The 22566-nt window shown below is 42.7% G+C and overlaps 1 protein-coding gene across 1 annotated transcript in view; it reads right to left on the reverse strand.

The window, feature by feature from the left end:
* Window positions 1-22566, reverse strand: part of TDRD12 (tudor domain containing 12) — a 102011-nt gene that overhangs the window by 47235 nt on the left and 32210 nt on the right. Inside the window, 5 exon segments of the mRNA XM_017861714.1 lie at window positions 5179-5259; window positions 9240-9316; window positions 9890-9939; window positions 9942-9986; window positions 21774-21866. Of these exon segments, the coding sequence (XP_017717203.1) occupies window positions 5179-5259; window positions 9240-9316; window positions 9890-9939; window positions 9942-9986; window positions 21774-21866 (346 nt within the window).

Below are 22566 nucleotides of genomic sequence, written 5' to 3' on the forward strand. Positions count from 1 at the left end.
CATCTCAAAAAAAAAAAAAAAAAAAAAAAATGGCGATCATTAAAAAGTCAGGAAAAAAAAGATGCTGGAGAGGTTGTGGAAAAATAGGAACACTTTTACACTGTTGGTAGAAATGTAAATTAGTTCAACCATCATGGAAGACAGGGTGGCAATTCCTCAAGAATCTAGAACCAGAAATATCATTTGACCCAGCAATCTCATTACTGGGCATATACCCAAAGGATTATAAATCATTCTACAATAAAGACACACGCACATGTACGTTTATTGTGCACTATTCACAATAGCAAAGACTTGGAACCAACCCAAATCCCCATCAATGATAGACTGGATTAAGAAAATGTGGCACATATACACCATGGAATACTATGCAGCCATAAAAAAGGATGAGTTCATGTCCTTTGCAGGGACAGGGATGAAGCTGGGAACCATCATTCTCAGCAAACTATCACAAAATCAGAAAACCAAACACTGCATATTATCACTCATAAGTGGGAGATGAACAATGAGAACATATGGACACAGGGAGGGGAACATCACACACCAGGACCTGTGGGAGGTCGGGGGCTAGGGGAGGTATAACATTAGGAGAAATACCTAATGTAGGTGACGGGTTGATGGGTGCAGCAAACCACTATGGCACATGTACACCTATGTAACAAAACTGCACGTTCTGCACATGTAACCCAGAACTTAAATAATAAAAAAAAAAGAAAGAAGAAGAAAAATATATTTTATAAAATTACGCAACCAATTCAGGAGGTTCAATATACGAGTCACAGAGGTTCTTAAAAGAAGACAGAGAACATGGAGCACAAGAGAACAACCAAAAAGTCAAGAGAATTTCCCAGGGGTAAGGGACACAAGGCTACACATTGGAAGGGTCCACTGAATGACAAGCATAATAATAGAACCACGCCAAGGCACAACATCAGGAAACTTCCAAACACTGGCAACAAAGGAAGATCCTATAAGCTTCCAGAGAGAGAGAGAGAGGGAAAGGAGTCATATATAAAGAATAAGAAATCAGAATAGAGTGGACGTCTCCACACTAGAAACTAGAAGTAGAAATGTCTTCAAAATTTATAGACAAACTATTGATCAGGTGTGAAGATAGTCTAAAAGCATTTATGCAAAGTTTCTAAAAAATTTATGTTTTGTGTCTTCCTTCCTAGAGAGCTACTAAAGGATGCTCTCCACCAAAACAAGGGAGTAAACCAAGTAAGAATAAGATGGATGATCTGGAAAAGAGGAGATTCAATTCAAGAAAGATGCAGAGAATCTCAGGATGTTGGTGACAATGAATGCGGGACACATCAGGCACAGACCAAAGCAGGCAGAAAGTGTCTGGAGAGATCTCCAAAGAGACACAAGTGAGAACCTGAGTTTAGACAACAGAGAAGAATTCTGGAGATGAATCTTTAAGATAGATGAAAAACTTAGGAAAGTGAGCCAGGCATAGTGGCACACAGTAGTCCCAGCTACTCGGGAGGTTGAAGCAGGAGGTCTGGCTTGATGCCAGAAGTTTGAGACCAGCATAGGCAACACTGTGAGACCCCATTAAAAAAAAAAACCCAAAGAAAGAAAAAAACAGATAATTATTAACTTCAGGTAAACCAAAAGGCTATGTGAGAAGAGAGAAGCAGCCATGCTCTGTGACTGCAGAGCTCCACAGCACTCACCTGCTCACAGCCCAGGGACAATAGACACTCATCTCACCGGAACCATGATGCAGGGAGAGTGGGGTCATGGGAAGAACAGAAGTGTGGGTGTGATTTCAAGAGGGAGAAGGAAGGGTTGTACAAGAGAGCCGCGTCCTCAACACTCACTGTGTTCTTTGGCAGAGGGCTTGGGTCTGGCAGGACAGTGTCCGACCCTGGATTCAGTAGCCTGTATGAAGGGCATTTCAGTCCAGGCTTCGACATGCACTGCTGTTCAGACTCTGACACTGAAATGGTATCACAAAGAATGTGCATATTTGGGCCAGGCGCAGTGGCTCACACCTGTAATCCCAGCACTTTGGGAAGCTAATGGCAGGCAGATCACCTGAGGTCAGGAGTTCGACACCAGCCTGGCTATCACGGCAAAACCCCATCTCTACTAAAAATACAAAAAAGTTAGCTGGGCATGGTGGCGTGCGCCTGTAAACCCAGTCACTCAGGAGGCTGAGGCAAGAGAATCGCTTGAATCCAAGAGGCGGAGGTTGCAGTGAGCTGAGATTGTACCACTGTACTCCAGCCTGGGCTACAGAGCAAGACTTTGTTAAAAAAAAAAAAAAAAAAAAGAAAGAAAGAAAAGAAAAAAAGAAAGAGAGAAAGAGAGAAGGAAGGAAGGAAGGAAGGAAGGAAGGAAGGAAGGAAGGAAGGAAGGAAGGAAGGAAGGAAGGAAGGAAGGAAGGAAAGGGTTATTCGGAGAATTTTCCATCTTCAATCAGTAGGCAGTACAAAGTAGGCTGATGTTAAAATGTTTAAAGGAAGACAACAGAAGAATAAAGAATGAATATCACAGTAGGCTTGAGGGACACAGAAGATGGAAAGACAAAGAACTGCAGAGAGAGCTCCAGGGTACATTAAATATCAGAGATGACGTGAGTGGCAAGCAGGCACCACTCCACCCTCCTATGCCCAGGACGTCTTAACCAGTCATGAAAGTACTCCCCGCAGCACATATGGCTGCACTGTCAAAGTCCAAAATCCTCCTGAAAATAATTCTGCGACAGTCACCACACAGATTTGAGACTCACCCACCACCCAGCGTATTTCCACGGGCTGGGCAGAAGCTGGCACCAGCTTAGAAACACAGTATCAGCCCAATCCACGCTGCCTCGCCACCCCGAGAAGCCCTTAGCAGAACACAGCAGTTTCTCTTGGACACCCAAAGATTAAGAGAGAGAATTTCGCTAGGAGAGCCCTTAAACCTGGGTGTGGGCCCCATCACTCCCTCTGCTACCCAAGTATCCAGGATTCCCAAGGGTATGGTGGTATGTGATCCTGGAATGCGGCAGACTGAATCTGGGGTGACCTCTTCCAGAATGTACTGTAATTGGGGGGTTTCCAAATGAGTTATATGAAGGAACAGGCCCAAGGAGAAAGAAACACAACTGCTTGCTGGTACTTACAGGCTTGAGCAATTCCATCAGCAAGACAAAAAGACAGGAAAAGAAAACCACAGGTGTCACACAGAGGAGGCTAGTGGGACACCTGGCCTCTGGCGATGAGCCAAGGTCCCTGTGCCCCTCTGCCCACATCATGACAGTCGTTATCATAGTACCAAGTGAGGTTTGGGGATGCGGCAATGCGGGTCCCTGACTGGCCATCCTTAAGGAAAGGGTCCCTTTCCTCCAGGCTACCTTCGCTATCTAGCCAGAAATGACAGCACGGGGTTCCCCAGGCTTTGGACGCAGTGCAGCCAATGTAGGACCTCTGCTCAGTCAAGGGGGAGGGTCCCAGGATCACCAGGTCATTCCCATGTCCCTAAGAAACTCAAAGCCTTCTTTGCTGTTTAATCTTGAACTACCTCAAAGTTCCCTGAAATCCACCAGAGACTGACAGGATAACTGATGTTGTTTAATCAGTGGGTTGTAAGTAAAGGGCATTTTAGCAGAACAGGAGACAAGACAGAACTTTTTAATACGAAAATAAAAGGGAACAGAATATTTCAGGGTCATCTGGGCGCAGTGGTTCATGCCTGTAATCCTAGCACTTTGGGAGGCCAAGGCAGGCGGATCACCTGAGGTCATGAGTTTGAGACCAGCCTGGCCAACATGGCAAAACCCCATCTCTACTAAAAATAAAAAAAAATTAGCTGGACATGGTGGCAGATGCCTGTAATTCCAGCTACTTAGGAGGCTGAGGCAACAAAATCACTTGAACCCAGGAGGTGGAGGTTGCAGTGAGCCAAGATTGCGTCATTGCACTCTCGCCTAGGTGACAGAGCAAGATTCCGTCTCCAATTAAAAAAATAAAATAAATAAATAATAAAAAAAGAAATTCCAGGGTTAATTTGCCTGGTTATAATTTAAAATAATAAAAGAAAGAAATAAGCTGCATGGATAATGCAAGGTCTTCTGTTCCAAGGAAAACAACCACGGTGACAGCAAAACCTTTAGGTATTAGGGCTGAGGTTGCCCTGGGAGGGGGGTGTCAGTCAGGTGCATCAACAGCCATCCTCAACTCTGTGGGCTCATGGAAGCTTTCAAAGCCTCACCCTTGAAATACTGGGTGGTGTATACTCCCAGGGTAAGAAGCCCTGGCAGGCCATCGGCATGGCCTCTGGGAAGCTGGGGAGCCCACATGGCAGCAGAGTCCACACCCTGGCTCCCACCCCCAGGCCAACCAGTGGAAACAGCAGGACCTTTTCACCTCTGACCTGTCTCACACTCTGTCCCTCTGGGAGCTCCAGGGCAGCTACAGTTACTTGGAATGTCAAATTAGGCCAATATGGTAAAAAGTATAAAAATGGCATGAGGCTGGGAGCTGCGGTCACGCCTGCAATCCCAGCACTTTGAAAGGCAGAGGCGGGAGAATTATTTGAGACCAGGAGTTTGAGACCAGCCTGGGTAACATAGTGAGAACCCTGTCCTACCAAAAACATATATATGCCAGGTATGGTGGTGCATGCCTGTGGTCGCAGCTACTTGGGAGGCTGAGGATGGAGGATTACTTGAGCCCAGGAGGTCGAAGCTGCAGTGAGCTGTGACTGCACCACGGCACTCCAGCCTGAATAACAGAGGAAGACCTTGTCTCAAAACAAAAATTGGTATGTAAATATTTTGTAGATTACACAAGTATAAAATCAAGGCAAACTGCTCAGTTTCTCTGGCAGTGTTGCCTCAGAGAACTGGGAAGAAAGCAAAGACCAACCCACAGAATATCAACAGACCCAAAAGATCAACTGTATCTAATTCCATTTGTGACACTGTTCACTTTACCAAGAGAATCCAGAAGGCGAGGTAGAAAATGACTACTTACACTGGAACAAAGCTTTAAACAGAAAAATGTGCCCAAGTGGATGGAAAAGAAAAAACTAACCTCAGACCCTACAGGAGATGCACTGTACATTTATTTTTTGATGGGAATGCAGGTTTGAAATCAGTAATAAAATGTGTAGATTTCTCTTGTTTATAATTTTATTATAATTATTTCAATACACAATTCAAGCCAAGGAAAAAATTCTTACTTCACACAGCTATTCTTCTCATCATATTCTTTCTTCTCAGTCAATCTAAGAGGTTTCTCATTTGACTTCTGACTTAAAGCACTAGAAATGAAAAGAAAATTCATTAAAATTTGTGAACAGCAGCCTGGGCAACACAGTGAGTCCCCATCTCCACAAAAATAAAAATATAAAAAACACTGGGCATGGTGGTATGCGCCTATGGCACCAGCAACTCGGGAGGCCAAGGTGGGAGGATTGCTTAAGCTTAAGAGTTGGACGCTGCAGTGCACTGTGATTGTGCCACTGCACTCCAGCCTGGGCAACAAGAGCAAGACCCTGTCTCTTAAAAAAATGAAAAATTGGCCAGGCGCAGTGGCTTACGCCTATAATCCCAGCACTTTGGGAGGCCGAGGCAGGAGGATTGTGAGGTCAGAAGATCGAGACCATCCTGGCTAACATGGCGAAACCCCATCTCTACTAAAAATACAAAAAATTAGCCAGGTGTGGTGGCGGGCGCCTGTAATCCCAGCTACTCGGGAGGCTGAGACAGGAGAATGGCGTGAACCCAGAAGGCGGAGGTTGCAGTGAGCCAAGATCACTCCACTGCACTCCAGCCTGGGTGACAGAGTGAGACTCCGTCTTAAAAAAAAAAAAAAAGAAGAAAGAAAAAAGAAAAATTGTGAACTCCTTTACCTCAATCCTGAAAATATCTTTATTTTCTGGATTACAAATTTAAGAAGCACCACTTAGGAATTGGTTTATCTACATAAGCACATTTCTGTGAGAACCGGAGCTTAGTTCTTTAAGTATAAAAGTCACTTCTGACACTTCTGGTGCTGGTGCTGGACAGGACGGAGTAGGCCTGCCACAGCCTCTCTCGCCTGCTGATCACAACTAGAGATTCTGGATGAGGCCCCAACAGCAGGCGAGAGAAGTGAAACACCTAAAAAACACAGTCACCAGGACTTTCTTGGTTTTTCTTCTCTGTGTCTCTCTGTGTTGACCTCAGGATGACTATGTGGCAGATGCAGACACAAGAACCTCCAGGAGAGACCCCCTCTTTCAAGCCAGAGAAGCGGGAAGAGACGCCCTTTAAACCAGAAAGTGTGGGGAATCCCCATTGTTTTTCTTTTCTTTCCTCGCCGGGCCCCAAGGCCAGCTCTGATCTTGGAGCTGCATTCAGCAACAGCAACAGCAGTGTGGTGACCTTGACCCCGAGAGAAAACCCGCACCTGAAGCCAGAGGAACTGGGAGATGGGAGCTGTGGTCCAAAGACTGTGTGAGGAAAATTTCCACCTTTTTTCTCCCTTATTTGTTTTATTCTCAAGGTATCCCAATCCCACATTACTGCACACCAATGTCTCCAAGAGAAACTATCTGGCTAGAGGAACACGAGGAAGGAGCCCCCAGAAATTGGTAACTGTGAGGGAAATTCTGAAAAGAAAGAGAGCTGGTTCATGACCCAACGCGAGCTCCTGACTCGCCCCAAGCTATGCAGATGCAGAACAGTCCCCAAGCAGCATCAAGGGCCCAGAGCCTGAGATCACATGGCCACCACCATCCACAGATAACAAGGCAGAACATGAGGGCTGGACCTCATGGAAGTACCGACCTCCTGTGAAGACAAACGACACCAACCAACGCTCTCTAGAGAATGTGAACAGAAACCAGAGTCTCGCAACATAACACTCAAAATATCCAGAGTAAGTCCAAAGTTACTCAGCACACACGGGCCCAGGAAAACGGATCGACTGCCAAGGGAAACGACAATCAGCAGGCGCCAACCCACGGTGGCTCCAGGTGGCAATCATCAGACACTCACTCCGCAAGAAGAAAAGGTCAGCACTTCCGAGTGGAAACACACAAGTTCTCAGCAAAGAAATACAAACTTTTGAAAAAAAAAACAAGGAACATTTTAGAAATAAGAAATATAGGCCAGGTACAGTGGCTCACACCTGTAATCCTAATATTTTGGTAGGCCGAGGCGGGAGCATCACTTGGTCTCAGGAGTTGGAGACCAGCCAGAGCAGCACAGCGAGACACCCACCTCTATAAAAAATTAAAATGTTAGCCAGCTGTGGTTGTGTATGCCTGTAGTCCCAGCTACTCGGGAGGCTGGGGCAGGAGGATTGCTTAAGCCCAGGAGTTTAAGGCTATAGTATGATTGCTCCACTGCACTTGAGGGACTGGGTGACAGAGCAAGACCCTGTCTCAAAAAAATATAGATATAATAAATAGAATACTCATAGGATGGGCTCAATAGCAGAATGTGGATGACAGAAGAGAATGAACGTACAGACAGATCAGTAGAATCATTAATCTGCAGAGTAGCAAGATTGAAAGGCTGAAAAAATGAACAGAGCCTCAGGGACTTTTTGGACAATATCAAAGTATCTGACATTTGTTTCATCACAGTCTCTAAAAGGAGAGGAAGAAGAGAACGGTGCAGAAAAAGTAATTTGTAGACATAATGACTATCTGATGTAAGAAAGATACAAAAGAAGAACATTAACAAACCCCAAGCATAAGAAATATGGTAGCAACGACAGCAAGGTATATCACAATTTTTTTTTTTTTTGAGACGAGTCTTGCTCTGTTACCCAGGCTGGAGTACAGTGGTGTGATTTCAGCTCACTACAAACCCCACCTCCTGGGTTCAAGCAATCATCATGCCTCCTGAGTAGCTGGGATTACAGGCACCTGAGTAGCTGGGATTACAGGCACCTACTACCAACCCCAGCTAACTTGTTTGTATTTTTAGTAGACACGGGGCTGTGTTGTTGTGTTGTGTTGTTGTGTTGGCCACATGTGTGTTGTTGTGTTGGCCAGGCTGGTCTTGAACTCCTGACCTCAGGTGATCTGCCCACCTTGGCCTCCTAAAGTGCTAGGAATACAGGCGTGAGCCACCATGCCTGGCCAGTATATCATAAGTAAATTGCTAAAACCAGTAATCAAGAGAAAATCTGAAAAGCAGTCAGAGGAAACGGCAGAGGAACAAAGGCACCGGTGACAGCAGAGGCGGTGCTGGGAACAATGCAAGAGAGAAGACAGTGGGGCAACATCTTTACATAAAGTGCTGTCGACCTAGAATTCTACACCTAGCAAAGGTATCCTTTTCAAAATGAACCTAAAATGAATACTTTAAAAAAAAAAAGCTGAAAGAGTTCATCAACAGCAGACCTGCAATGCAAGAAATATTAAAGGAAGCCCTTTAGGTAGAAGGAAAATAATACCAGATGGAAATAGGGATCTACATCAAAGTAAAAAACACCAATGCAACCACGTAGGTAAAGAGAGAAGATATTTTTGTTAGTTAACTCTCTCTAGAATATAATTGACTATTTAAATAAAAGTGAGATAGAGTCTAGCATTTATGATACATGTAAAAGTACAACATATGACAACCACAGCATAAAGTCCATGAGGGGAAGTGTGAAAGTCTACTGAGTTCTTAGACCATTCATGAGGTGGTACAATATTACATCCTTTCTGCAATTTCATTAATGTCACTGACATGTATCTTGAAGAGGACAAAGTACAGACCCAGCCTCTGATACTCATGAAACCATCCTTCTCTTTCCGCCCCGGGTAACCACCCACCCTGTGCTGCCATCTGGTCACGTGAGGCCATCCCTCCCATCAGGACCACTCGGTGCCAATCTTCAGACCTGCCTTACCGAGACAACTCTGTCCAACAAGGCAAAGAGGAGACAGACTCTAGGGCCACTACCAGTTTTCAGTCAACTTTGCTGTCAACCAGGTGTCACATTTTTCCTTTAAATTAAATGTTTAACCAAAATTTCCTGGGCCACTCTTTGAAAATGAACTATTTTCCCATCATCCATTTTATAGAACACTGTATAAGACAGTATCATCCTAAGTCTCTTGTCAATTACACTGAATTATTATTATTATTATTTTAGAGATACAGTCTCACTCTGTCACCCAGGCTGGAGTGCTACAATCATAGCTCACTGAAGCCTCGACCTCCTGGGCTTAAGCAATCCCCACAGCTCAGCCTCCTCAATAGCTGGGAGTACAGGTAAGCGCCACCACACCCAGTTTGAATTTTCAAATCATACCTTCCTTCTGGTACATCTGGATCAGCATATATGGTTATGCCTCTTTTTTTTGGCCAGTACGCTGAAGATTCAACACACTGTAAAAGAAAAACTTCTTTCAGAAAGAATGTATACGCCAGCAACATAATACACATTCCTTTAGAAGCAAAATTCCATGGGAGTTATTCTCATGAACCACCATCCCAGACAGCTTTCATGCACACACAGATATGGAGAGACAAAAAACTGGCAAGTTGGGTGATTATGCCATTGCTATACTACATTAAACATCCAAATGGCAGGGCATTCCAGATCATCAGTATTTAAAATGTCCTGCAATTACTTTCACCTATCTTGTCAAGGGGACGGAGAGCAGATTAGACTTGCACTTCACTATGACGGTGCCCTGGAATCCCAGATTTTCATACCTTCGTTAAAAGGAGGATGAATATCCAATTTTGTAGAAAGGAAACTAGGCCGAGAACAAGAGCTTGACATGAAGAAGCTGGAGCTACTTTCTCCTTTCAAAATAAGCAAACTATAGGAAACTATTATGGCCAACGATTTTTTAATAGAAAACATATTTTTGGTTTCAGATAGATTTTGAAAGAGAAAATTTGAAAACTAACGCTATATGAACTCTGTATTGAAAGAACATTTTAAAATACAACCTTATTTGTATCTTTTAAAGAGATGCAATGGTGTTTCTTTTCAGATTTGTTTTAGGTGAATCTCTGAATGAATCCATATTACATTTTACAGCTTTGTCTGCAAAATAAAATGGTAATAAGAAAGCTACACCAAAAGTGATATTAATAGAAAACAGGATAAAAGGAATATAATAAAAGCAAATATCATTATAAAATCTTAATATGTGAAATTTTTATGGAATATGAATTTGTAGTAAACCTTACTTGAGGGGATTAAATTTTAAAATTTTGTCTCAACCTTCATGTAAAAACAATTAAAATGTTCTAAAAATTCCCATACCAGCTGACTAATAATGGAACACAACAGTATTTTCCCAACTTGTCAGATGACATTTCCCTCAGAAGACCATGGCAACATCTCCCAACACACAGGCTCTTCTTACAACGTGACTCTGCCTCCTGCCAAGAGGTGGGCTCTGTGTTCCTTTCCCGTGAACCTGGGTGAGCTCATAACCAACATGGAAGTGGTGCTGTGTGACTTCTAAAGCGATGTTACCAAAAGGCTGCATACTTGGGATCTGCCGTCTTGGACGCTCACAGTTGAAGCCCAGCCATGATGCTGTGGGAAAGCAGCCACATGGAAAGGCTGCCAGCATATTTCGGATGACAGCCCCAGCTGAGGTCCCAGCCAAAAGCCAGCATCAACTGCCAGAACGTGCCTGAGTTCTCAGATCACTGCCCCTGCTTAGTTACCGCCAGCCCTCACGTCTCCCTGTCTGAGGCCCTGGACAGTGTGGAACAAAGGCAAACCCTCCTGCCATGCCCGTTCTGAATTCCTGACCACAGAACCCATGAGTATTATAAAATGGCTGTTGTTTTACCCAGCAATCATGTATTAGGGAAATACAGAGGCATTCTAGAAAAGTGTCCTACTATTAATAAAATAAACACAAATTGAAATTGACAAGAGACACCTTTCACCTATTAAATAAGTCATTGAAATAAGCAGCAGCACTAGAAATGTGAAATGATATTATAAACTGCCCTAACCCTTCTTTAAAGTAATTTGGAACCCAAGTCTGCATGTCACGTGGTCTTCTGGTTTGGAATTACATTATCAGGGTACAATCTTTTAGCCAAAAAGATAAACTCTGGAACCAGGAATGGAGGCGGTAGTTAAAATTCGCCGAGAGAAACGTTCATACAAGACAAGCTCTCAAACAAAAATCACTAAGTCCACAAAGTAGTTCAATGCTATCATAAAGAGTTTTTTTTTTTTTTTTTTTAAAAAAGGAGATTGGGAGAGAAATATTCACATCTGACGATATGAAGATAAAACATCTGTCTGAAAAGGACTTTTCAAATAAACTTAATTAAAATATCCAAGAAATAAAAGAAGTAATAGTATTTATGAAACCAAAGAGGTCAAGTGCAGTGGCATGCCTGTAATCCCAGCACTTTGGGAGGTCGAGGTAGGTGATCACTTGAGCTCAGGAGTTCAAGACTAGCCTGCTGAACATGGTGACACCCTGTCTCTGCTAAAAATATGGAAGTTATCCAGGCATGGTGATGCACACCTGTAGTCCCAGCTACTTGGGAGACTGAGGCAGGAGAATCACTTGAACCTGGGAAGCAGAGGCTGCAGTGAACTGAGATTGCACCACTGCACTCCAGCCTGGGTGACAGAGTCAGACTCCATCTCAAAAAATATAAATAAATAAATAAATAAATAAATAAATAAATAAATAAATAGCCTAGCACTCCTTCCCCTTTCTCTCTTCCTCTCTTGCAAGTGACATGCAGCTCCTGTTCCCCTTCTGCCATGTTTGGAAGCTTCCTGAGGCCTAACCATACTCAGATGGCAGCTCTATGTTTCTTATACAGCTTGCACAACTGTGAGCCAAATAAACCTCTTTTCTTGCTAAATTATTCAGTCTCAGGTATTCCTCTACAGCAACGTGAACAAAGACACTCCCCTACTAAAAGAACTACAAAGTATATACTTGGGGAAGGAGAAAAATAAACCAGTAGTACAATAATATTAATTATATAATCAACATCTACTTAGTATTTATATCAAGAACTATTCTAAATGCTTTATATGAATTGATTCAATTCTATGTGATAGGTACCATGTACTTTATTGAATTCCATGTGATTTCTCGATGGGCACAATTATTTCCCCCTTTTCAGATTAGGAAAAGCAAGCACAGAAAGGTGAAATAATGTGCCCATGTTTATTCAGCTAGTAAATAACAGATCTGGGATTCGAACCCAAGCAATTCCACTCCAAAGAACTTAAAGAAAAACTGAGCGTAAAATGTATTTACAAAAGAATAAGTTAAATTAAAATTCTAGAAATTAGAACAGAAACGAAAAGAGGAGTTTAGGCCGGGTGCGGTGGCTCAAGCCTGTAATCCCAGCACTTTGGGAGGCCGAGACGGGCGGATCATGAGGTCAGGAGATCGAGACCATCCTGGCTAATACGGTGAAACCCCGTCTCTACTAAAAAATACAAAAAACTAGCCGGGCGACGAGGCGGGCGCCTGTAGTCCCAGCTACTCGGGAGGCTGAGACAGGAGAATGGCGTGAACCCGGGAGGTGGAGCTTGCAGTGAGCTGAGATCCGGCCACTGCACTCCAGCCTGGGCGGCAGAGCAAGACTCCGTCTCAAAAAAAAAAAAAGAGGAGTTTAGAAAAGGTGACGTTATTGATGTGAGGACAGACAATGATTACCTTGAAACTTCATTAGAAAGTATAAGTACATATAAAATTTAAGACTAAGAGAAATGAAATGCAATATCTATAAGAGTAAAAAGGAAGAGGGGGGGAAAATGGTCAATTCAAGAGGAGGCAGAAAATAACAAAATAGAAAGAAAAATTATGGTCAACAGAAAACACAAAATGAGGCCAGGTGTGGTGGCTCATGCTTGTAATTCCTACACTTTGGGAGCCCAAGGCAGGTGGATCACTTGAGGTCAGGAGTTCAAGACTAGCCTGGCCAACATGGTGAAACCCTGTTCCTACTAAAAATACAAAAATTAGCTAGGCAAGGTATGCGTGCCTTTAATCCCAGCTACTTGGGAGACTGAGGTGGGAGAATTGCTTGAAGCTGGGAGGCAGACGCTGCAGTCAGCCATGATCTCACTGCCCGCAGTGAGCCACTGCATTCCAGCCTGGGTGACAGAGTGAGACTCTGTCTTAAAAAAAAAAAAAAAAAAAAAAAAAAAAAACCCACAAAATGAGACAATGAAAAGACGTCCAAATATACATTAAATCACAATAAGGCTGGGCACAGTGGCTCACGCCTGTAATCCGAGCACTTTGGGAGGGAGGCTGAGGCAGGTGGATCACCGGAGGTCGGGAGTTCGAGACCAGCCTGACCAGCAACATGCAGAAACCCGGTCTCTAATAAAAATACAAAATTAACCAGGCATGGTGGCACATGCCTGTAATCCCAGCTACTCGGGAGGCTGAGGCAGAAGAATCACTTGAATCTGGGAGGTAGAGGTTGCTGTGAGTCGAGATCAGGCTACAGCACTCTAGCCTGGGCAAAGAGAGCAAAACTCTGTCTGAAAAAAAAAAAAAATCACTTGTCAAAGAATCATAAGTGGCTCTCATAATAAGGGAAATGCAAATGGAAACTCATCTAAGATACTATTTCTCACTGCAAACTGAAAAAGATCCAAAAACTTGAAACTCTCTGCTGGTGAGGCGTGGGCAAACAGGCAGTCTCCTAGATTCCCATGAGACTCCCAGATGATACAGTACCCACAGCATCTGGCAACAGGGATAAAACCATTCTTTGACCAGAGACCCCTCTTCCAGGAATCTACCTTGAAGATGTAGCTCCACAAATACAAAATAATACATACTGGAAAAACTGGATGCCCACATGGAAAAAACAAAACCAAATCCTGACCCTTACCTCACATCGCTAACTTGAAATAGATCCTAGAATTAAATGTAAAAGCCAAAAGTAGAAAACATAGAGAAAGCAAAGTTTTCTTAAATAGGACATAAAATCCTAAAACAAAAATAAGTGATTAGCTAGACTTCATCAAAATCAAAACTTCTCCTCTGAAAATACCATTAAGAAAACGAAAAGCCACAGACTAGAAGGAAATTTATTTATAATACAAATGACATCTCCAGAATATATTTTAAAAACTCAGCCAGGCACAGTAGCTTGCACCTATAATCCCAGCACTTCGGGAGGCCGAGGCAGGAGGACTGCTTGAGGCCAGGAGTTTGAGACCAGCCTGGCCAGCATAGGGAGACTCTGTCTCAATAAAAAATAAAATAAAGAATAAAAACTCTCAAAGTTTATTATAAGAAAACCTAAGTTTTAAAACATGTAAACAGGAATTTCACAAAGAACAGACAAATTGCCAACAGGAACATGAAAACATGTGCAGTGTCATAAGTAATGAGGAAAGTGATCTGCAATCCAGAAGGCCACCCCTGCCATTGCAATGAGAGTAACAGGTCTCAAGAGCTGAGAAACAGCACCCACATACCCTGCCCTTAGGGTATGGATGTGCTCCATCCAAGCAAAGTAAGCCAAAGAAAGGCCTCAATGCGCAGTGGCTCACGCCTACAATCCCAGCACTTTGGAAGGCCGAGGCGGGCAGATTACCTGAGGTCAGGAGTTTGAGACCAGCTTGACCAACATGATGAAAACCTGTCTCTAAATAAATTTTGAAAATTAGCCAGGCATGGTGGTGTGTGCCTAGTCCCTACAACTCGGGAGGCTGAGGTGTTTGAGGCTGCAGTGAGCCATGATCACACCACTGCACTCCAGCTTGGGCAACAGTACAACATCCTGTCTCTGAAAAAAAAAAAAAAAAAAAAAGAACAAAGACCACCAAAATGATAAATATGAAGGTAAATATAAAACATATCTTCTTATCTTAAAAATCTCTTTAAAATAGAATTTAAAGGGACACACAAAATCTGTGGTCTCTGTGCTGGGGAGTGTGGCAGGGTCTGTTAGTTATCCTGGAATATCATTCAGTCCTTGCTCCAGATCAGGGTCAGCAAACTCCTTCTGCAAAGCGCCAGCTGGTAAATACTGCAGGCTTTGTAGGACAGGTGGCCTGGGGCATGACCACTCAAGTCAGCTGCAACAGCGCAAAAGCAGCTGTATAAAATACGTAAGCAAATGAGTCCAGCTATGTTCAGTAAACTTTATTTGTAACTACTGAGATTACAATTTCATATAATTTTAATGCATCACAAAATATTCTTTCTCTTTTGATTTTGTCAACTATTTAAAAATGGAAAATCATTTTAGCTTACAGGTTGTACAAAATAGGTGGCAGGCCAGATATGGCCCATGCCTGCAGTTTTCTAATTCTAAGGTAACAGAACCCCTGATTTTACTGGGAGCCTGGCAATCCAAAAGAAGGACAACCTCTCCCAGAGCTTCATCCCCCACTAAGCATGGCTGCCCAAGAACATTCTGGCCAAAGAAATGAGAGAGGAAGCACCATGTGCAACCTCTGAGTTGTGCCCTTCACCTCTTCCCCCTGCCCCCCAGCTAGCTGGAAGGGAGACACAATGATAACTCATTTTGGAACAGGAGGATAGCGGCAAAACCTTCAGGATGGCAAGGCCAACAAGACAGAAAGAGCAGACTCTGATAACCTGCCTGCACGCTTATGACATGTTAGAGAATTCAACTTCTTTCTTCTTTCAAAAAGAGAGAGAAAGAATTGACTACTTAATAAAAAATGATGAGGTACTGTGGGGTTTCTAATAAATGCAGAATTAAAATGCATGACAACAGGCTGGGTGCAGTGGCTCATGCCTGTAATCCCAGCACTTTGGGAGGCCGAGGCAGGTGTATTATCTGAAGTCAGGAGTTCCAGACCAGCCTGATCAACGTGGTGAAACTCCATCTCTACTAAAAATACAAAAATTAGCCGGGCGTAGTGGTGCACATCTGTAGTCCCAGCTACTCAGGAGGCTGGGGCAAGAGAATCGCTTGAACGCAGGAGGTGGAGGCTGCAGTGAGCTGAGATGGCGCCACTGCACTACAGCCTGGATGACGAGAGCAAAACTCTGTCTCAAAAATAAATAAATAAATAAATAAATAAATAAATAAATAAATAAAAATGCATGACAAATGCACAATGGCCAGGAGGGAGGAAATGGAAGGAGGCTACTGCTAAGTTCCTCATGCTATCCATGAAGTGCCTAATACTGCTTGAAGGTAGACTATGAGAAGTAAAGACGTTTACTCTAAACCCTAAAGCAACCACTAAACATACAAAACAAAAAACTATCGCTGACCAGGCATTGTGGCTTCTTCCTGTAATCCCAGCACTTTCGGAGGCTGAGGCCAGCGGATCACTTAAGGTCAGGAGTTCGAGACCAGCCTGGTCAACGTAGTGAAACCCTATCTCTACTAAAAATATAAAAACTAGCCAGGCATGGTGGCACATGCTTGTAGTCCCAGCTACTCAGGAGGCTAAGGCAGGAGAATCACCAGAACCCAGTGAACCAATATTATACCACTGCACTCCAGCCTGGACAACAGAGTGAGACTCCATCTCAAAAAAAAAAGTTATAGCTAATAAGCTAACAAAGGAGTTAAAATGGAACATAAAAGGCACTTAATCCAAAAGAAAGCAAAAAAATAGGGTAAAGGGAACAAAAACCAGATGAGACTAACAGAAAACTAATAGCAAGATGCTAGATTAAGAGCCAACATCATACATCAAATTAGAAAGCATAAGACCTACTATTTGATAACACAACAGGGTTATTGTAAGTCTTAACTTAAAGATATACCTGGATTGTTTGTAATGCAAAGGATAAAGTTTCAGAGAATGAATACCCCATTCTCCATGATGTGCTTATTTCACATTGTATACCTGTATCAAAATATTTCATGTACCCCATAAATATATATCCTTACCATGTGCCCACAATAATTTTAAATGACAAAAAATTTTAAATAAATTGCATTAAATAGAAATGACTTAAATACTCCAATTAAAAGACAGAGATTGACAGATCAGATACAACTATATGCTCCCTACAAGAACTCCCCCTTAAATATAAAGGCACCAATAGATTAAAACTAAAAGGACATGAAAAGATATATGTTAATATTAATCAAAATGGATCTAGAGCAGCTATATTAATATTAAGGTAAAGTTCAGAGCAAAGAATACTATCTGGGATAAAGAGAGCCATTTAACAATGACTGAGGAAGCAATTCATCATGGGGACATAAAAATTCTAAGCCTTCATGCACCTAAATAACAGACCTTCAAAATTTTTGCAGGGCGCGGTGGGTGGCTCATGCCTGTAATCCCAGCGCTTTGGGAGGCCGAGGCAGGCGGATCATTTGAGGTGGGTGGATCACTTGAGCTCGTTCGAGACCAGCCTGGCCAACACGGTAAAACCCCGTCTCTACTGAAAATATAAAAACTAGCCAGGCATGGTGGCGGATGCCTTAATCCTAGCTACTCAGGGGGCTGAGGCAGGAGGCTTGAACCTGGGAGGCAGAGGTTGCCATGAGCTGAGATCACACCACTGCACTCCAGCCTGGTTGACAGCACACGACTTCATCTCTAAATTAATAAATAAATAAGGAAATCCTGAAGAGACATCTCTTCTGAGAAGATATACCAACAGCAAATAAACATATGAAAAGATGCTCACATCATATGTCATTAGACAAACGCCCATTGAAATAATGATATTCCACTGCACCCCTATTAGAATGACCAAAATCCAGAACACATTCTGCAAAATAACATGTCTGTAATCTTCCAAAGTGCAAGGTCATGAAAATCAAGGAGACTCAGGAAATGTCCCAGAGGAAAGACTAAAGAAACGTGTTCTCTAAATGAAACAAGTGATGCTAAATGATGTCTCTTTGCTATAAAGGGAGTATTAGGATAATCAGCAAAATCTGAATGGTGCCTGGGAGTTACATGATCACAATATTCAATGTTAGTCTTCACACTCTGATCATTGTATTGTGGATATTTTGAGAATGTCCTTCTTTCTAGGAAAAACTTAAGTATTGGGGAATCAGGTTAGCAACTTAAATGGTTTGGGGAAAAAGTAATTTGTAATACTCTCCAACTTTTCTGTAAGTTTGTAATTACTGTAAAATAAAAAATGTACTGAGAAGAAGGATGTAAACTCTATGGAAGCAGAGACTTTGTTTCCCTCCTAAGAATCCCTAGAAAAGCACCTGACACTGAGGGCTTCATAAATATTTGATGAATGAATGAATATGGGTCAGGGGCATGAGAGCGAATCTGCCCTAGAAATCAAGATAATGTCTAAAGTTAAGAAGCCTAGTAACAGTAAAATATACATAATTATTTTAAAATCTGGAGATAACTACCAAAAGAAACAACTTTAAAAAGTGAGTTTATCTCTAGGGGACATTCTGGGGTAAGAAGAGGTTGCAAATAAAAAAAATTATTTTTCACTGTAGCTCTTCTGTAATATGTGATTGTTTAATCAAGTATTAGCAAATCAAGTATTAGCAAAGTATTATACTTTGATTCTTAAAAATATTAGGCAACTTCAAAGAGAAACACCAAAAACTAACTGAAATATAACTGAAGTACCTTCTCACAATAATTATAGGAAAGGGAAATCTATACTTAGAAAAGTAACATCTAATAATTCTGTTTTTTACACGCCAATTCAGTCACACCTCACATTATCTTTTTTTTGTTTTTGTTCACCATAACCTTTTCCTTTTCAAAGATAAGCATAGTTCATTCTAGTACTGACTGTAATAAGCAGGAAACAATTACTGCCCAGCAAGCTGGGACTCCTGAAAGTAATTTTGACATATCACGCAATGGAAAGCCATGCGATAATTAAACACAATGATGTAGTGCCTGGTATTTTATTCCTCCAATGGAAAAAGAACATAAACGAAAGAATACACTCCCATCAACAGCAGGTTCCACCTTTTGCTGTAATTCTCACCTGAGGACCCCCTACAAGAGGCATATGAGAATCTGGGGCAGAGGCCACATGTGCTGAGGCTGCCACAGGTGAGGCGCTGAGCCAAGCACACTGCACGATGGCCCAGTTCAGCAACTCCCAGGGGGCTGGGAACGACACCTCCCCATGTCCCAGAGAAGGAAGCGGCCTGACACCCTGACAGTCTCACATCAGAGTCTATGTCCTTAAACACATTATACCGGATATATCTGACCTAGAAAGGGGTTCAGGCATATACTAAGTAAAATACACTACAAAGAGGTATGTATAGTAGGACCCCATTTCTGTGAAATAAAAATTTTACAAATACCCTCTGGAAAACTTTGGAAAGAAAGGCATTTTATTTATTTTATTTTAATTTTATTTTATTTTATTTATTTTTGAGTCAGAGTCTCACTCTGTCACCCAGGCTGGAGTGCAGTGGCACAATCTTGGTTCACTGCAACCTCTACCTCCTGCGTTCAAGTGATTCTCCTGCCGCAGCCTCCTCTGAGGCCAGGAGGTTGAGGCTGCAGTGAGCTGTGATCACATTACAGCAATCAAGCCTGGGCAACAGACCAAGACCCTGTCTCAAAAAAAAAAAAAAAAAAAAAAATCCCAGAAGGAGACATGCTAGAACTCCAGGAGCCTTCTAGTCTGCCCCTACCTCCCACTCCATGTACAGATGGGCAGTTGCAGGCTCTTGGAAGGTCAAGGCTCCCACCAAGCCAGTGGTAGACCCAGGATTAGAACACATATCTCCTGGCTGCTAGCCCCAAGCTTGTTCTCTCCACACTGTGTTGCCACCCTTACCTTCAATGCAAAAGAGTCTACGGGGTTCACTCCTCCTTTTTACATCCTAGTTTCTCATTTCATCATGTAGCAAATAAGTTCTTGAGTAGCTGGGACTACAGGCACATGCCATCATGCCTGGCTAATTTTTGTATTTTTAGCAGAGACGGGGTTTCACCATGTTGGCCAGGCTGGTCTCAAACTGCTAACCTCAGGTGATCCACCTGTGTCGGTCTCCCAAAGTGCTAGGGTTATAGGCATGAGCCACCGTGCCCAGCCTTTTATTTTATTTTATTTTATTTTATTTTATTTTATTTTATTTTATTTTATTTGTTTTCTGAGACAGAGTCTCACTCTGTCACCCAGGCTGGAGTGCAATGACACAATCTTGACTCACTGCAACCTCCACCTCCCAGTTCAAGCCATTCTCCTGCCTCAGTCTCCGGAGTAGCTGGGACTACAGGCATGCCCAACCACACCTGGCTAATGTTTGTATTTTTAGTAGAGACGGGGTTTCACCATATTGGCCAGGTTGCTCTTGATATGCCAGCCTCAAGTGATCTGCCAGGCTTGACCTCCCAAAGTGCTGGGATTACAGGTGTGAGCCACTGCACCTGGTCCCGACTCTACAATTTTAAAAAGTAGGCAGTGAGATGACAGGTTTTTATAATTTGGGCTATTGATAGCAGTAAAAGGCAGTCAAATGCCTAGGGAGACAGGGGTGGGTCCCTGGTGAAACCCAATTTTCAAGCAGAAACCAGTTTAAAGCTTAGCTACAAGTCTCGGGTAATACACACACTGGATTGAGAAACTGTCTTCCTGTTTGGCATTTTTTCCTCTGATTGATCTCTACCTCCCACTTATTTCATATACACCTACCCTTTCCTAGTTGGTTTTCTACACTGTCATACCCACCTTTGAGTGGTGTGTTTGGTTTAACCTTTTTTGCATACTCACTAACCAATCAGCACGCACTCTCCATTCTGAGTCCATAAAAAGTGCCAGCCCGGCCACACTGAGAGAGAAACCACCCGTCCAAGAAGAATGAGGTTATACTGAGAGCTGTTCCATCGCTCCATAAAATTCTCCTCTGCCCATCCTCACCCTTCTAACTGTCAGCGTAACCTTATTCTTCTTGGACGCAGGACAAGAGCTTGGGAACCGCCAAATGCAGATACAATCTATAGCACAGGTGGGCCGAGTGGGTAGGGAGCCTCCAGTGGCCAGGCCCAGGGCTGAGCGAGGCCCAGGTCGGGGACAGGGTGGGCACTGCCAGCCGTGAAGGACTCTCTGGTTGGCAAAGTGGCTGAGAAAAATCCTTTGCATCCTTCCTTCTCTATGATGAGCAACATTAACAAAGTAATTGAAAATAATTTGAAGTACAGGGAATATTTTAGTGGGCTAAAGCTTTAATGTAGTTGTGGTTTACTACGGATGCACATGAAATATTACACCCACAGGCATCAGTAAGTCCTCACTTGACTCATCAATAGGTTCTTGGAAACCATGGATTTAAGGGAAACAAAGTATAGCAGGCCCTTGAATTAAGTTGCTTTGCTCAAGGCTGTTTCGTTTCACTTTGTTTCACTGAAGTCAGTTTCCAAGAACCTATCCAAGACATGAAGTGAGGCCTTCCTGGACACACATCCAGCATAAGAGTGAAATGGTGGAGGAACCACCACAGAGGGTGAGCCAGGCATCAACGGGGCTGACATATTTCACCCTCACCCAGCAATTCCAATTCATAAAATATCTTGAAGACTGGAATTAAAAACTATGTATTTCTGCTCTCATAAGCATGTCTTCCCTATTTTTATGCATCCTGTTGCCTAAGTGAAAAACCAATCATAAATGCATATGTACACTCTGAGGACAGATAGTAATTACTGGTCAATGGCTAGGCTGGAAAAAATCAGTCCTGCACATGAACAGGTGCCTGTTATGTTCTTTACATGACAGTAAAATTTCTAAGTATAAAATGGAGGACACGTGATCTCTTTCAGCATCTACATCACAGATTGGTTACATTAAGAAGAGAGAGAGAGAATTACCATGACCCTTCTAGACAACCTTTCTAATCTTTAAAAAGCTAAGAATACTTTTTTCATGCTGCCTATGAAATAAACCACATTAGCAGAACTCACCCGGTGCTGGGGCTGTTGGCCTGAGGTCACCGACAATACCCCTGCGCCATGTATGCTGCAGAGATTGTGCCAGAAAATTTAAACCACGTGAATCTGATAGAAAGAATAAATTTCAGAATTAAAGCATGAAATAAAACCCCAAATAAAAATGTGAACTTGTTAGTACACTACTTCTGCTCTTGCTTTTGCTCTGAGGTTACAGGAAACCTGACTAAGGGACACAAGGCGAGGAGACTAAAAACCGGATATGGTCAGAAACGTCGGAAATTGTTTCCACAGTCCGTGACTAGCTCTTATATTTTCATGCTAAGGGTTATTTGTGATAAATAGCTCTTTTTAAAAGTATCTAAAAGTCTAAATACTCAAAATCTTGTTTTGTTAGTATCTCTAAATTATAAACATTTGGACTTCTAACAACATAACTCAATGTTAATAAGAAATTGAGGGCAGTTTTTTTCCTGGTCTAATAAACACAAACTGTGGCACTTTAGGACCTTAAAATCTGTCACAGCCTCAACAGGATTAAACTTTAAATATTAAACAGAGTCCAAGTCTTTGTCTCCATGTGGGAAAAAGTCTGTACAACTTATATCTGGCTGGGCGCGGTGGCTCAAGCCTGTAATTCCAGCACTTTGGGAGGCCGAGACGGGCGGATCACGAGGTCAGGAGATCGAGACCATCCTGGCTAACACGGTGAAACCCCGTCTCTACTAAAAAAAAAATACAAAAAGCTAGCCAGGCGAGGTGGCGGGCGCCTGTAGTCCTAGCTACTTGGGAGGCTGAGGCAGGAGAA

The sequence above is a fragment of the Rhinopithecus bieti genome, unplaced genomic scaffold, assembly GCF_001698545.2.
Source record: "Rhinopithecus bieti isolate Rb0 unplaced genomic scaffold, ASM169854v2 scaffold_62779, whole genome shotgun sequence".
In the NCBI taxonomy this organism is placed as follows: Eukaryota; Metazoa; Chordata; class Mammalia; order Primates; family Cercopithecidae; genus Rhinopithecus; species Rhinopithecus bieti.